At 55.6% G+C, this 16,142-nt stretch overlaps 1 protein-coding gene and 1 pseudogene across 1 annotated transcript; one reads left to right on the top strand and one right to left on the bottom strand.

Moving 5' to 3' along the window:
* Positions 1–4,647: 4,647 nt before the first annotated feature.
* Positions 4,648–5,543, bottom strand: POP5 (POP5 homolog, ribonuclease P/MRP subunit). The gene is made up of 3 exons (XM_049767876.1): positions 5,204–5,543; positions 4,920–5,003; positions 4,648–4,772 (listed from the first exon to the last, which is right to left on the bottom strand). Exons 1-3 carry the CDS (start codon positions 5,541–5,543, stop codon positions 4,648–4,650), a joined length of 549 nt encoding a protein of 182 aa, XP_049623833.1.
* Positions 5,544–9,346: 3,803 nt separating this feature from the next.
* LOC126001018 (DNA-directed RNA polymerase II subunit RPB7-like) lies at positions 9,347–10,492 on the top strand (annotated as a pseudogene).
* The last annotated feature ends 5,650 nt before the right edge of the window (positions 10,493–16,142 follow it).

Raw genomic sequence — 16,142 nt, 5'->3', positions numbered from 1 at the left:
GAGGAAGCCCCTCAGGCCGAGCTTGTTTCAGGGACCGCGACCTGGGAGGGAGCAGGGGGCCGGATGGGTGGGTGCCCTGCCGCCCTTCGGCCTCGCAGTCTCATCTGGGGTGAAGCTGAATCTGATGTGAATTCTTTTGCTGCTTAATAAAGTAACCTCTAGGTGTGATGGAGTGTGAAGGTCAATAGTCACAATAAATCACCTGCACAAGCTTTGCCAACTGTTTTTTTTTAAGCTCATTTCGGGTCACCTGGATCCGTGTTTTCTCAACTGGGGACCCCCGGAGATCCCAAGGAGGCCATAGTACGGGGACTAAGGTCCGAGCCCGGGAAGACGGGGGTCGAACAGGGGCCACGGTCGGGACAGAGGAAGAGAAACACTGGTCTAGACATTGTTTTCATGAGGTTCAGTGACATTCACAGTGACCGAGCACGCTTCTGCCCAGAAAGGGCACCTAAGGGGCTTAGGTTTCACCGGCCTTTGGGGGGAGGGGAGCATGAGGGTGCTCTGGGGATCAAAGCCAGGCCCCCCGCCCTGTGTGTGTGTGTGTTGCTCAAGACTTTTAATAGCCATTTCTACGATGTACAATTTGTTTTGATAACCAACCTGAACCGTTTTTATCCCAGTCCATTTTCTCCATAATAAAATGCATACCAAAGTTCCTGGCATGATTTTTTTTTTCCTTCCTTTTGCACCTTTGGGCCACACTGGGTAGTCTAGAGAGGCTGCGACTGGCTACTTTTCTTGCCCTAGCATGGAGGGGTATCAGGCTAGGGCTTGCACCTCAGCTGCCGGTAGGCAAGGCCTGTACTCCAGGATGCAGATATCTCCCTAGTGGGGTCTGTGTGTTTAACCAACATGTGAGTATTGCTTTATCACGGTCCCTCACCTTTGGCCTGGAGCACCCTCGTACACTGGGAATTCCTGGGTTCCATCCCTCACGTGACAGTGCTGGGGGGTGGGGAAGCCATACATTGCTTTCCTCCCAATTAACATTGATCTGCCAAGATGATTTAAGGCATCAAGTATTCAACACCAACCCCACCCCAGTGTGACCTTCCCTCCACACCGGTGTCTGCAATTTCCCTTCCCAACCAGCACCCTCGCTTGCCCCATTGCAAGCAGAAATTCACTTCACACAAAGGCAAAGGGAGTTGCCAAAACTCAGATCGATAAAGGTCAGTTGGTAAGACTAGCTACCTCCGTGGTGTTCCTACAGTTATTTCCTGGGCTGCTGTGGTGTGAGCTGAGCCTGTGGAACTGTAGGCTCCCAAGTGGTCTGTGCTTACATGCTTCATGGGAAACATACCCTTGAGATGTACTGAAATCCTACAGGGCTGACACTGGAATCTTGAAGCATTGCAAGGCTGCAGCACATCTGGATGACATTTGGTGGCTTGGTAGCTTGATAAGGCTGAATTGTGGAGCTGTACTGGGTTAGGTTTAGGGCCACACCCGGCATTGGCGGCAGCAATGGCACTGGGGTTACTCCTCGCTCTGCACTCAGGGCAGAGCATGTTTCTGTCAGGCTTGGGGAACCATATGGGATGTCAGGGATCGAACCCAGGTCTGCCATCTAACAAGGCAAACGCCCTACCCACTGTGCTAACCCTCTGGCCCCAAGCTGCACTATTTCAATAGGAGGGTGTCAGGTGTGACTGTAGGTCGCTGTGTTCTTCTAAGGGCCCAGAGTAGTTGGCTCAGAACAGACTCTGGGAAGAATCAATAGCCATCATTTTCTTTATTATTTTTGTTTGGTTATTTTGGGGGCCACACTGGGCTGTGCTCAGGGATTGGTTACTCCTGGTTCTATGCTCAGAGGAACCATATGGGATGCTGGGACTCAAATCCGAGTCTGTCTTGAGTGAGGCAAACGCCCTATTGCTATGCTATCTCCGACCCCAGCCATCATTTTATTTTTTTGTTGTTTTTTTTTGGGGGGGGAGTCACAGCCGGCAGTGCTCATCGTTTACTTCTGGCTCTGCACTTGGAAATCGCCCAACAGGCTCAGGGGACCATGTGGGATGCTGGGATTTGAAACACCTCTAACCTGGATGGCTGTGTACAAGGCAAACGCCTTACTGCTGTGCTCTCTCTCTGGCCCCAGCCATCCTTTTCTTAAGGGCTTTTTTTTTTTTTTTGGTTTGTGTTTTGGGTTTTCTTGCACACCAGCAGTGCTAGACTTACTCCCAGTGTTGCTTTGGGGGACCATATGGGATGCTGGATGGAACCTAGGTCAGTGGTCGGCAACCTGCGGCTCTCGAGCCACATGTGGCTCTTGACACTTTTCATTTGGCTCTTGTGTGTGCCGGGCGGCCGCTCCAGGAGTCGGGACTCTGCTCTTAGCCTCTGTCAGTGCGTGCCCTGTGTGGCTCTCAAAATATATTTCAATCGTGGTTTTGGCGAGATTTGGCTCGGTTGAAAAGAAAGGTTGCTGACCACTGACCTAGGTTGACTGATAACAAGCCTTACCCACTGTACTATCTCTGCCTCACCTTAATTTTCTTTCAGAGCTCGGTAGAGGAGCAGGGCCATTTTCCTGCCTGGAAGTTGGTGTGTGCTGGGTTTTCCAAGGCACCTTCCTGATTAAGGGGTGTGGCAGGCGGATAGAAGGCACTGCTACAGGAAAACTACCAGAAGCCGGGAACTGCTGCTCCTTTGGCCGAAGTAGGCCACTTTCTTTTTTTTGTTTGTTTTGTTTTGTTTTGGGGCCACACCCGGCGGTGCTCAGGGGTTACTCCTGGCTGTCTGCTCAGAAATAGCTCCTGGCAGGCACGGGGGACCATATGGGACACCGGGATTCGAACTAACCACACCTTAGGTCCTGAATCGGCTGCTTGCAAGGCAAACGCAGCTGTGCTATCTCTCCGGGCCCAATAGGCCACTTTCTTTTCCAAGTGCAAGGACTGCATTTTCGGTTTGGTTTGGGGGCCACACCCAAACTGACGAAGTGCTCAGGAGACCACATGGGTTGCCAAGGCCTGCAAGGCAAACGCCATACCCACTGTACCCTCCGACCCCACCATTTTTTCTTTCCGGCCAAACGTAACCCCTTTTCAGGTTTTTGTTGTGACTGGGTAAACAGGCATAAAAAACACATTTGGGGGGCGGAAGTGGGTAGAGAGCATACTGGTTCAAACCCCAGGATCCTGGAATATGGACCGAGTATTGATTGCCAGGTGTGGCCCCAAAACGAAAACAAAAGCAGCCAAATATCTACCAAATGAATCCAATTTAATGTCAAACTTCACTCCCACATTCTGTTAGGCACCCGGTATGGGTGGTAACCCAGAGCCGGGTACAGAATGATCCGAAGGGCCAGCGGCAGGAACAATTCGCATCAGATACTTACAACTGAAATCCACCTTCTCATCAGCGGAAGAATTCTGACCGAGCATGAATTTATACTCAATGTCGCAGAAGCTAATTTTGTTTATAAAATACGGCGATGCCTACAGCAACGGGATCCGTGATCTGCAGAACAAATAGCTCGGGCTGGAGTCAGTCTTCCACGTGGGCTGGAAATACCGCACTTTTCGTACCCTAAGACGCACTTTTTCAGCCCCCAAAGATGGGGGAAAATGTGCATCTTACAGAGCGAATGCTGCCGGAGCTGAAGCCTGAGTGCAGGGGAGATCAATCACTTGACACCCATGTTGCAAGTCAGCCCCTGAAGAGGTTGACTGATGGAGGGATGGAGGATGAGGTCTTTCCCCTTCAGCTCGGAGCACGCGTCTGCCACCCTGTCTAGCCGACGGTTCTGAGGTGAAATGGCAGGTAAATAGCTTGCAGACAGACAGTCAGGCGTGTGGAAATATTAGCTTTATTTGGGGAACAAGACTGAAGTCCAAAGCCTCAGCATCAGTTCTTGCCAAAAGCCCCTCAGCCTTCCACAGACCCTGGTTTTCATCCCCCAGAATCAGGTACCACCCTAGGGTGGGGGCAGAATGCCAGGTCACACCCTAGGGTAGGGCACAATCACCGATCCGGTGATCAGAAACATAATAATCCCCTAAAATACTTACATACACAACAACCCACAGTGTGGCACCCCGTTTCTCGAGCAGACATGCCACACAGGACGAGTGATTGATTAGGTTAACACCTTTCACCTCACTTACAGAGCTTTCTGTCTGAGACGGTTTGATTGCTGCTGAGACTTGTATTTTTTTTTATGTTAACGAACAACTACTTAAAGTGTTTTTTTGTTTTTTATTTTCTGATGTAAGAAAAGACAGGTAAATGTGTCTCACCAGCTGTGGACCGGTGTATCTATTGTAAATCTACTTCGGCCTTGCAGGCTAGCTGATCCCAGCCGCTGTCCCACATGGCACCATTTTACTCTAGAATATATTTTCCCTTGTTTTCCTCGTCTAAAAGCGAGGCGTGTCTTACGGTGAGGCGCTGACACAGGAAAATACGGCATATCCCCTATGTTCAGCCAGACGACTGGATTCGGGGGTGCCTCTGAGGGCAGGGGATTCGTGATCTGCAGAGCCGCCTCACCAGGCCTCGAGCCAGCCAGCGCTCAAGGCACGTCGGGCTGGAGTCAGTCTTCCAGAGGAGCTGGGAGCGCTTCCCGCTCCTCAGTCCTTCAGTCTGGAGGCCTGAAGCAGCAGCGGCCGCGGGTGGGCACGTCCGTTCCGGTCACTCCATGGCTTCGGCGGCCTCCTCCTCGTCCTCGTCCCCGCTGTCGGAGGAAAGCTCCTCGTCGGCCGAGTCCTGCAGCAGGCAGCTTCTGCTCACCGACTTCCTGATGGCCTCCCGCTGCCCTGGAGGGAGGCGGAGAGGCGGAGAGGCGGCGGGCGTGGGGAGGCAGGCGATCCGATCCCTCGGGGAGCGGCCTACCGAGGCGACAGCCGCCTCCTGGCCTCCCATGCGCGCCGTGCCGTGCCGTGCCGTGCCGTGCCCAGTCTTACCGTCGTCGGCGCAGCCCCGCAGCAGGACCAGCAGCTGCCTGCGGTTGTACCGGACCAGGAACTTCTGGCAGGTGCGGATGGTGCCTGGCGGGGGAAGGGGAAGGGGAAGGGGAGGAGAGCGTCGGTCGGCGTTGCCTTCGGCCGGGGAGGAGGCAGTGGTCGGCGGGGAGGCCTCTCCCTCGCACCCCTGGGCCCGCGGTCCCCTCGGTCCCCCTTCCCCAGGGCCCCGGGCGCCCCTCGAGCGTGCCGGGGGCCGGGGCCAGGCTCGACCCCCGGGCGCTCACCGCCGACGTGCAGGGTGCGGAGGAAGGCGTGCGGGTGCGGGTGCGGGTGCGGGCGCGGGCGCGGGCCCGGGCCGCGGGCGTCCAGGCGCGCGAAGGGCAGCGCGGAGCAGAGCAGCGCGCAGAAGTCGCGGCGGCAGCGCAGCAGCACGACGCCCGTGTAGGCGTTGACGTAGCGCACCGCGAAGCCCACGGCGCAGGCGGCGGCGCCGAACGCCCCGTGCAGCCGGGCCACCGCGTCGCGCACCTGCTGGCCCAGCGCGCGCTCCTCCAGCGCCAGGCGGCACCGCGCGTCGGCCGCCGCCACCTCGCACAGCACGTAGCGGTGCTTGAAGCGCACCATGGCCGCCGGCCCAGCGCGACACCCGCCCGGACGTCCGGCCCCGCGGCGGACCCTGCCTGGGAGCGGGAGCGGGAGCGGGAGCGGCTTCCGCCCGCCCGCCCGCCCGCCCGCCGGCCAATCGGGGACCCGGGGGCGGGGCCCGGGGCGGGCCCGGGGCGCCGAGTGGACGAGCGCCGTGTCCGTCTCCCGAGTCCCCGCCCCCGGCCCCGCCCCCGGCGCCACCACGCCCCCTGCGGGCCGCTCGCGAGCTGGGAGGAGGGAGGGACGGAGGGAGGCTGGCTGGCTGGCTGGCTCGGGGCCGGCGGTGCTGCTGCTAACCATCCCGGCCGGCAGGGGTGCTGTGGAGCACGTACTGACGCGGGGTGATGGCAGTCTTTTTGGGTCCTTAGTTTTCCAACGGGACAGACGGACGGACGGACGGACGGACGGACGGACGGACGGACGGACGGACGGACGGACGGACGGACGGACGGACGGAGGGATGGATGGATGGATGGATGATAGATAGAGAGATAAATGATAGATAGATAAATAGATGATACATAGATAGATGATAGATAGACGATACATAGATAGAGATGATAGATAGATGATTGATAGATAGATGATAGAGATATATAGATAGATGATAGATAGATAAATAGATGATACATAGATAGATGATAGATAGATAGATATAGGGAGGGAGAGGGAGAGATAGATAGATGATAGATAGATAGATAGATAGATAGATAGATAGATAGATAGATAGATAGATAGATAGATAGAGATCTGTCTATAGGTAGACCTAGTGATAGATAGATGATAGACAGGTAGATAGACACACAGGTAGATAGATAGATAGATAGATAGATAGATAGATAGATAGATAGATAGATAGACTGACAGAAAGATAGATGATAGGCAGATAGACACACAGGTAGATAGACAGACCAATAGATAGACACACAGGTACACAGATAGATACACAGACAGACAGATACAGACAGGTAGATAGACACACAAGTAGATACAGACAGACAGACAGAAAGACGAGTAAACAGACAGGTAGAAAGACAGACAGAAAAGAAATAGATTGGCTTGGGGCCGGAGAGATAGCATAGAGGCAAACCTTTTGCCTTGCATGCAGAAGGACGGTGGTTTAAATCCCAGCATCCCATGTGGTCCCCAGAGCCTGCCAGGAGCAATTTCTCACTGTAGAGCCAAGAGGAACCCCTGATTGGCAGATAGAGAGATAGATGAGAGACAGACTGGCAAATAGATAGATAGACAGATAGACAGACATACAGACAGATATATATGTATATGTATATGTATGTGTATATATATATATATATATATATATATATATAAGCTTGGGGGAATTTTCTTTTCTACTTCATGTTTTGGTCAAAATAAAAACTGGGAAAATGTGGGGCCAGAGAGATAGCATGGAGGTAAGGCATTTGCCTTGCACGCAGAAGGATGGCGTTTTGAATCCTGGCATCCCATATGGTTCCTTGAGCCCTGCCAGGAGTGATCCCTGCAGGGTCAGTTCCAGGAGTCACCTATGAGCGCTGCCAGGTGTGGCCTATAAACCAAAAATTAAAATAAAATAAAACCATGAAGGATGCACAGAAACCAGAATCTCTAACTACAGACACATGACACCAACAACAGCTAATGTGCAAAAAAATGTCACCGGGTAGATAAGAGCTACTAGGGATAAGGACTCATACGTTTCACCTCCCATCTTGAACATATGTCGAGACCCCGCCCCCGGCCCCGCCCCCGGCGCCACCACGCCCCCTGCGGGCCCAATTTAGACTCCATGGGATTAGACTGCAACCGTCCAACCCGGATCCCTAGACCTCAGACATAGAACCGACACAGTTCTCCACAACAGCTCCAGGAACCAAATTTCTTCTGGGACATTTTTTTTTATAAATAAATTATTTGTTTAAATAACATGATTATAGTTGGATTACAATCACAAACAGAACACCTACCCCCCTTCACCAGTGTAACATTTCCCCCTCCCACTGCCCCCCCCCCCGCTGGTTGTATTACACACACCTGCCGTCTTATTACTGTCAGTACCAGGGCTCAGTCGCCAGGTGGAAGGACCCCGTCTTGTGCCTGTGGTGACCCCAGGTTCAAACCCGTTTGATCGAAAGGCAGGAGCTCAGAACAGCTCTGGGCCTGGGATTCATGCCCAGGTGGGGGGCCTTTCTGTAGCCTCAGGCCCTGATGTGGCACCTCTGGTCCTCTGCCCCAGAGCAAGGCCCATCCCGCTCTGCCTCGTGCAGGAAGCCCACCAGAAGTCCTCCTCTCACGCTCTCCCCGTGGGGTGGCCAGAGCACCCCCTCTTGCCGGAACAGGGCTCCCAGGTCGCTTGGCGTGGCCCCCCGCTCTGTCCCAGGCTGCGCTGGGTCTCTGCCTCCCGGTTTGGGGTGTTCCAGCGCCTCCCCACTGCTCAGGCTTGAGGGCCTCAAAATAGCGGCTGCTTCCGAGACAGGAATAGACATCTGGGGGTGGCCGCCTCAGCTTCCCTCGGGGGCCTGGGGCAGCTTCGCCCCACAGCTGTCAGTCACCCACAGCGAGTGTCACCGCAGCTGGGGCTGGGCTGGTCAGGCCGACCGACCCAACACTGGCTGAGGCCTGATTCTGGCACCTTCTCACGGGCGCCCAAGATCCTGTCTTGGAAGCTGGGAAAACTGAGGCCCAGAGAGCAGAGCAGGAGCTTGAGAACACGGAGAGTCAGGAAGGGCAGTTTTGGGGGCTGTGAGTGGCGGGATTGTGGAGTGGGTTGATGGGTAGAGCATGAGACTGGGAGGTGACTCGCACCCGTGGCCTTGGACTTTGCACCTGGGTGACTCGGGTTGTAGTTTCGTTACCTGTCAGATGGGCACCACAGGCTGAGAGAGAAATAGAACAGCGGTGGGACACTTTGCCTCCCTTGCCGCTGGTTTGATTCCTGGCATCGTCTTATCATCCTCTGAGCCCGGCCAGGAGGGATCTCCGAGCACAGAGCCAGGAGTAAGCCCTGAGCACTGTTGGCGTGGCCCTTCACAACACCCAGAAAAGGTACATAGGGGCCGGAGTGATTTCACAGTGGGGAAGGCGCTTGTCTTACCCACAGAGCTGACCCAGGTTCTATCCTCAGCATCCCAGAGGGTCCCCTGAGCCTGCCGGGAGTAATTGCTGAGCAGAGCCAGGAGTAACGCCTGAGTGCTGCTGGATTTGGCCCAGAGACCAAAACAAAGAGAAAAAGAAGAGGCCGGAGCAATAGTACAGCGGTCAGACATTTGTCTTACACAAGACTAACCCAGGATGGACATGGGTTTGATCCCCAACATCCCATATGGTCCCTCCAAGTCTGCCAGGAGCGATTTCTGAGCGCAAAGTGAGGAATAAGCCCTGAGCGCTGCTGGGTTGACCCCTCAAAAAAATACAAAACCCAACAAACAAACAAATAAATAAATACCTTTCCATTTAGAAAAGAGAGAGAAAAAGAAAAGATAAGAGAGCCATCTTTGGGTGGATTATAGTTTATTTTCTGTGTGCCCCTTGAGGTCTTTTTTCCACATTTCAGCTGAAAAATTGGAGGGGCAAAACCACTTACTGAAAACCTCCCCAGATTAGAGCCTGGTTCCGACTCAGGCCTATCGTAGGAGTCAGAGCCCTTTGCGCCTCCCTAAAAACCCCCCTTGGGTTCTCAGTGCCAGGTCTGAGACCTGTTGGGGAAGCCTTCCCCTCCTTCCAGCCCTGTATCAATGTCACCTCCCCAGAAAACCTTCCTCTTTCTAGGCGTGTAGGGGGACATGCAGGGCACCTCTCATTCCTCGTCCCCCGATATAATGGAGCATGTGGGGACACTGTTGTCCCCTGATTAGGAAGCCACCATGGGGGGACATTGCCGTCCCCCAGATAAAGTTCTCTTTAGAAATATTTGTGCCTCTGGTTCGGCAAGCCCTTTGGGGGACACTTTCTGTCCCCCGATTAATGTGCAGCACATGGGGACTCTGTTGTCCCCTGATTAGGGAGCCACCATGGGGGGACATTGCTGTCCCCCAGATAAAGTTCTCTTTGGAAATATTTGTGCCTCTGGTTCGGCAAGCCCTTTGGGGGACACATTCTGTCCCCCGATTAATGTGCAGCAGATGAGGACTCTGTTGTCCCTTGATTAGGGAGCCACCATAGGGGGACATTACTGTCCCCCAGATAAATTTTTGCCCCTGTTTTGGCATGCACTTTGGGGGACATTTTTAGTCCCCCGAATAAGCTGTAGCTTGTGGGGGGCACTTGTCCCCCGGTTTAAATGCCTAGGTTCTCTATAAGTCTTGGGCATTTTTTTTTTTTTTTTTTTTTTAGAAATTCACGTCCACGTGATTTCTATCCCGCCTATCCAGACAGGTTCTGAGACAGACCCAGGGGCCTTGCTGGGACCTTCTCGAAGACGTTCTAGCATATCTCCTAGGAACGCAAGATCCTGCTGCACCCGCTACTTCGGCCCCAACCTGCCCAACGCCGTGAAGCAGAAGCTTTTCACCGAAGTGGAGGGCACCTGCACCTGCACAGGCAAGTCCGGCTTTGTGGTCGCCGTCACTCCCTTCAACGACATTGGTGCGGGTGTGATCCAGCCGGGCCGAGGCTTTGTCCTGTCTCCAGGCAAGTGCAAGGCCTTGTTTACTGGCCCTTGAAAGGGGCGGTTGTGGAGGCCATCGTCACCCAGGTTAACAAGGTGGAGTCTTCACTGAAATTGGCCCCATGTCCAGCTTCATCTCACGACATTCCTTCCCGTCAGAGATGGAGTATGATCCTAATTCCTATCCAAGACTCTGGATGAGCACATCGTGATTCAGCAGGAAGATGACATTCGGCTGAGGATCGTGGGCACCCGCGTGGACAGGAATGACATTTTTGCCATCCGCTCTCTGATGGACAATTACTTGGGGCTTGTGAGCTGAGTGCCAGGGCCCCACTTGGTCCTTATCTTCAAGGTGTGGCTGTCACGCTTCTCCTGTTTTTCAGAGATTTTGTTTCGTGCCTGTGGGAGAGCCAGGAAGGTTTCTATTGGCCCCAGAAAAGCACCTGGTCCTCCTTGTATCTTCACACACCCAGATGTTTTCTCTTTTCTTCTTTCTTTTTCTTTTTTTAAAAAGCTGTGTCTTCCACTAAAAAGATTTTGGTTTCTCATTAAATTTTATCTTCTTTGTTTAATAAATATTATCTTTCTTCAAAAAAATATGCATGTTCTCTCCATGTGATTTCTATTCAGCCTAGAAACAGGTTAAGACCATTCCAGTGGCCGGAGCTGTGGGAGCCGACGTCCCCTGGGTGTTCGGGGAAATGGCGCCTCGCATTTGCGGACCTTCCCGGGCCAGCATCCGCCGCCTGCGACCCAGGGAGTGAGCCGCCTCGTTGTTGCTAGGGACGACAGTACGTCCACAGAGTGCAGAGAGTCTTCCGCAGAGCCATCCTTGGCCTCTGAATGTCAGGTGCCTCTGTGAGGGGCTGGTGGTCGGCCCCGGGGTCAGGAGCTCCCAAAAAGTCTCGGCTCCCAAAAAGCTGCCTGCATTTGTAGAAGGAAGCGGCCAGCGGTCAGAGTGGCTCCAGCGGCAGCAGCCGGCCCACTTCAGGACAGCCAGGCTTCCTGGCTGAGATGACACTTTCCTCAGCTGGGTTTTCTTTGAGTTTTCTTTCCCCAGGTACCCTAGTGGGGCATGAGCTGGGTTTTCTGTGGCCACAAGGGCCCGAGCTGCCAGCAAAGCCTCTCCCAGCTGAGTTTGAGGACCTCGTCCTTCTATCCTGGCAGGACGTGGAGGGCTCCGGACATTGGGAAATTTCCCCTTCAGTTACGCCGGGCGTGGATGACAACGCCGTCCGGGACCCTCGCTGGGTGGTCCACAAAGTATTGGGGCATTTCTTAATGAAATGTCCGTGTGGCCTCCCGGTGTTGAGGGGGCACTTGGTGGCCGGCAATCAAGCAGCCAGTGAGGCCCGGCGATGTTGTGTGGGTCTCATTCTATGCTCCTCCAAGGAGCTATGGTGATTTTTCTTTGACCAAAGGGAGATGGAGGAGAGGAAGGAGGAGAACAAGAGGAAGGTGGGGGTGGGTGAGGGTGGGGAGCAGGAGGGCAGGATGGACAGGGTGGGGTTAGATGAGGGACACCTGAATGGGGGAGGATCTATTCAGGCGGCAGAGCTTGGTGAATGCAGCCCAGCCCTGTCCCATGCCCCGTTTCGGGGCCAGCGGCATGTCTCGGGCTTCGGTGTGGCCCGCCATCCCAGGGTGGGTGGCTCCCAGAGGCATGCCGACCTCGGAGGCTGGGTGGTAGGTGCAGGGTTCTCCCTCTGGCTCTGCCTCGACGCCAGGTGTTGTTGGCATCTGTGTGCAAGAGGTAGGGTGTGGTGTGCTTGTGGGGTGCCTCAGGGAAGCCATCCCTCCCCTCCTGGTCCCTCCAGGCTGCCAGGCTTACGGAGGGCTCCTCACGCACTAGTCGGACGGGCAGAGTCCAGGCGGGCTGTTTCTCCTGCAGGCACACTGTCTTCCCCTCCTCCTCCTCTTCTTCCTCCTCCTCTTCCTCCTCTTCCTCTTTCTTCTCCTCCTCCTCCTCCATTCCTACCACTTCTCTCGCTGTGGGGAGCACCAGGTTCTCAGACACCCATGGAAGTGGCGGGGCCTGGGGCAGGGGCTTAGGCACCGCCTCTCTGGGGAGCCCCGTCTCCTGACTCTCCAAGGCGGCTGCTCACCCCTGGGCCCCTCCACTCACACTCCTCTGAGGTCGCCGGCACCTTGGCCAGCTGGGCCCGCAGCGCCTCCTCCTCCATGGCCAGCGCTTGGACAGTATTTTCCAGTTCTTTTTCCTCTCCAGCCAAGTGCTGGTAGGCCGCCCGGTGTTGCCTGAAGGCCTCCACATACTTCAGAATAAGGCCACAGCAGTCTTGCCACTGCTGACGCAGGGATGCATCATGGGCCTGTGGGAATGATGCTGGGGGTGAGGCCAGGTAGCAGGAGAGGCCAGACCAGTCGAGAGATGAGGGGCACAAAGTAGGAGCAAGTAGGGAGAGTGTAAGAGTGCCCTCCCCCTGGGGCCGGAGAGATAGCGTGGCAGTAAGGCGTTTGCCTTGCACGCAGAAGGTCGGTGGCTCGAATCCCGGCATCCCATAGGGTCACCTGAGCCTGCCAGGAGCGATTTCTGAGCCTAGAGTCAGGAAGGACCCCTGTGCGCTGCCGGGTATGACCAAAAAAAAAAAAAAAAAAAAAGAGTGCCCATCCTTCCTCTTTCCTGACTCTTTCCTGGCAGCCTCCAACTTCCCAGGAACCTCGCTAGGCTCTGCAGAGAGTCTGTGCTGCATAGCCAAGGGTGGCTTTGGGCTGCCCCAGGGGCCTTCCTTGAGCCTCTGAGCCCCCTTGACAGACAGGAAGACCAGGCTAGAGGAGCAAAGACTCTGACCCCAAGCTAGGTCCAGGGAGCCTTGGCATCGATAGCCAGGAGGACCATAGACTGGTTGCACAGTTCTGTCCTGGAGCTGTTTGTTCCTGGGACTCCTACTGTGCGTTCCGGGTGCAGAGCACGGGATGAAACCAGTGGCGTGGTGTCCACAGGGCAGCTCGCACCTAGGCACGCTGGGCGAGGCGGCATCTCAGCCTCAGAGCCCACAGCAGGAGGCGCTGCCCCAGCTCCAGGTTGAAGTGGCTCAAGTTCCCTTCCTCCGGATCTGAACGGGGCTGGGGCAAGACTCACCGGTGCCTGCTGGAAGGTCTCAGCCTCTGCCTGCAGTTGTTGTTCCAGAGCCCGCAGCCAAGGTGGTGTTACTGAGAGAGGGAGCAGACAGTCGAGGGCCGGGAGTCTCCCACACACCCATACTCCGTCTGGAGTCCCAACCCTGATTCCAGCCCACCTCTCTTGGGAAAGCCATGACTTCTCACACCCCCTGTCTAGGCCTCATACCAAGCTGCTGCTTCCTTGGGGTGGGTTAATCCCAGGCCCTCGTGACAGTGCTGGGAGGGGACCCCGAGACAGGAGAAAAAACCAACAACGCAGGTTTTCCTCTCCTAGGGCTCAGTTCTCTGCATTATTATGCTGCGAAAATTCTGGGGACTGGACATTGGCCCCCAAGCCCCACCTGCAGCCCGGCAGAGGATGACACTGAGGTGCAGAGAGAAGGCAAGACTCGCCCGTCTGCTGCTCCAACCTTTCTCCCTGGGTCGCAAGGCCCCATCCCCGTGCCCCTCCCATGGCATTCGACAGGCCCCATGCCTTGCCCTTCCCTTGCCACAGGTTGAAAGCCCTGAGCCCACATGGTGCCAGCCCCGAAACTCACTCGAGAACCGAGCATGTGCTGCCTGCCATGCCTGGATGGTCTTCATGGCTTCCTCACGCTCTCGTGTTAACCTGGCGCACTGCCAAAAACAGGGCAGGGTGGTGGGATTGGGTGGCAGAATGATAGCACAGGGAAGAGGGAAGGGGTCCGAGAAAAGCACAGCCCTGGCTTCAATCCCCAGCATCACACTAGGATCTAAAGAGCCCCTCTGGTGTCCATCCTGAGCACTCTTGGCTGTGGCACAACTGAAACCATGAGCCAGGGAAGGGGCCCATGTGGAAGGCATGGCTGGGGGCTCTCTCTTCGCACCCCAAGTTTGCTCGGGCATGGCATGGCATGGCACGGTATGTTGGTAGAGCGGGGTCCATTGACACCAAGCTCACAGCCTACCTCCTGGACGGCCTGGCTGAGTTGTTGTTCTGAGATCTCTCGTCTCTGGGCCTGCCGTTTCCAGCTGTCTCTTTCGAGTTGCGCCAGGGCCAGCTGCCTTTTGAGCTGCAAGAATGGTCTCACCTCAGCCCTCCCATTCTGGCGCATTCAAGGCGGGGGGGGGGGGGGGGCTTCAGTCACCACCCCTCAACACATCTCCCACGTCTCACATGTTCAACTTGCTGGTCCTCACTCACCACCTCGATCGTCTGCGTGCCTCTGGAAGTGCTGTCCGTGGTGACAGGGACCTGGAGGGCAGGAGAAGAGCTGAGACACGCATAAGCCCAGGGGGATTCCTAGGAAGCGCCCCAATCAGGTCAGGGCGCATTGTGATAGGGAGCCTGGGCAGGGACCGCTCCATTTCGGCCTGAGGGACCAGTGGGATGCCCAGGCTGAAAGCCAGGTCAGTCCATTGCAAGCCAGCCCCTTCCCTGCCATACCAGCATGCCAGTTCCTGCCAAAGGGATGGCTTGATACTGGCCATAAGTCCTGTGTGCGGGGCAGAGTGAGGCAGGAACCCATCAAGATGCTGGAGGGAAGGTTCAGGGGTGTCTGCGCTATCTCTGTGTTGAGAGGTTTGGCCTCCACCTCAACCAGGGATCCGGGTTCCCTTAAAAGTGCTTTCCCAAGTGGGGCCCCAGCCTTTGCTGTGGAGGGGTTGGAGATGGGGTTCTGCAGGTTCGTGGGTCGTGTGTAGTAATCGGGAGCGCTTGTCAGGAGCACTTACAGCCACATGTGGCAGAGGCGCCGGAAGATCTGGGCTGGGCTGGAATGAAAGGGGGCAGAGTTGGCCCCGCGTGCTGACCCCATTGGCCCATTGGCCTGGGCTCCCTCGCTTGGTCCCTCCCACTGCAAAACACTTCTGGTCAACTCCTTGGGCTTCTCCTCCCTCCTCCCCGGTCTCCACTAGGGTCTAGGCTTATGAACTTTTCACATGTGTTCCATTCCCCATTGCACCCAGAGAGAGGGAATGGCTCACTAAACATACCTGTCTCTGAACGTCGGCCTCTGCCCTGCCCCCATGGGATTCTGCCTTAGCCTCTTCAGCCCTCTCTTCCCACCCTTCCACAGAGTCCCGGTGTCTTTGGTCCCATAGACTTGAGCCCATTCATTTTGGGCGTCATTTTACAAATACTCACCGTGGAGGCTCTTTCCCCAGCAAGGTATTCTCTCTGGGGTGTCATTGCAGGCATGGTCGGGGCGCCAAGCATCTAAATAGAGATGTACAAAGTTAGTCAAGTGCCAGGAGGCCAGCAGGTTGGCAGGTGGTTCCCAACGCCTCCCAGGTCCCTAAATCTCAAGGAACATTTCTGGTCTTGGTCTCCCCCCCCCACCCCAGCTGTCCTCCCCTGTCCTGGCCTCCTTTCCCAACAAAAGCTCAACAAAAGTGGGAATCCACAGCCCGAGGCATCTCCCCACCCCGGGACAGCCCAGCTACAATGCCTGCTGAGAATCTGGGATGCTTCAAGGCAGCCCATCCCCCCAAGGGTCTCTGGCCTTATCTCAGGCCCTGACTATGGACACAACTATGGAGGACCGAGTGTCCGACTGGCTTGTGAAATGAGAGCAGAGAGTGTCCCGGCAGTCCTCTGTGCCTCATGACCCTCCATCCTGTCCCATTCGCTCTGAAACACTCCTCCAGACTGTCTCCTTCAGACTTCCAAACCCTTCCCAACGCAAATTCTCTTCTTAACTCGAAGAAATGGAGCACTATGGTTTTAATCGTTTGGTACTTTGTTCCGGTGCCACACCCAGCGATGCCCAGGGCTTACTCTTGGCTCTGCACACAGGATCTCTCCTGGAGGTGCCGGGGAACAGAGCAGTGCCTGGGATTGAATCCCAGTCACCCCCAAGCAAGGC

The sequence above is a fragment of the Suncus etruscus genome, chromosome 2, assembly GCF_024139225.1.
Source record: "Suncus etruscus isolate mSunEtr1 chromosome 2, mSunEtr1.pri.cur, whole genome shotgun sequence".
Taxonomy (NCBI): domain Eukaryota; kingdom Metazoa; phylum Chordata; class Mammalia; order Eulipotyphla; family Soricidae; genus Suncus; species Suncus etruscus.
This window is presented reverse-complemented; position numbering and strand designations above follow the sequence as displayed.

Excerpts from the sequence above, each read along its gene's own strand:
- POP5 (XM_049767876.1), bottom strand. The coding sequence starts at position 5,543 with ATGGTGCGCTTCAAGCACCGCTACGTGCTGTGCGAGGTGGCGGCGGCC. Across the intron at positions 5,004-5,203 it reads CCGCACCCTGCACGTCGGCG|GCACCATCCGCACCTGCCAG; the intron begins GTGAGCGCCCGG and ends TTCCCCCGCCAG. Across the intron at positions 4,773-4,919 it reads GCGGGGCTGCGCCGACGACG|GGCAGCGGGAGGCCATCAGG; the intron begins GTAAGACTGGGC and ends GCCTCCCTCCAG.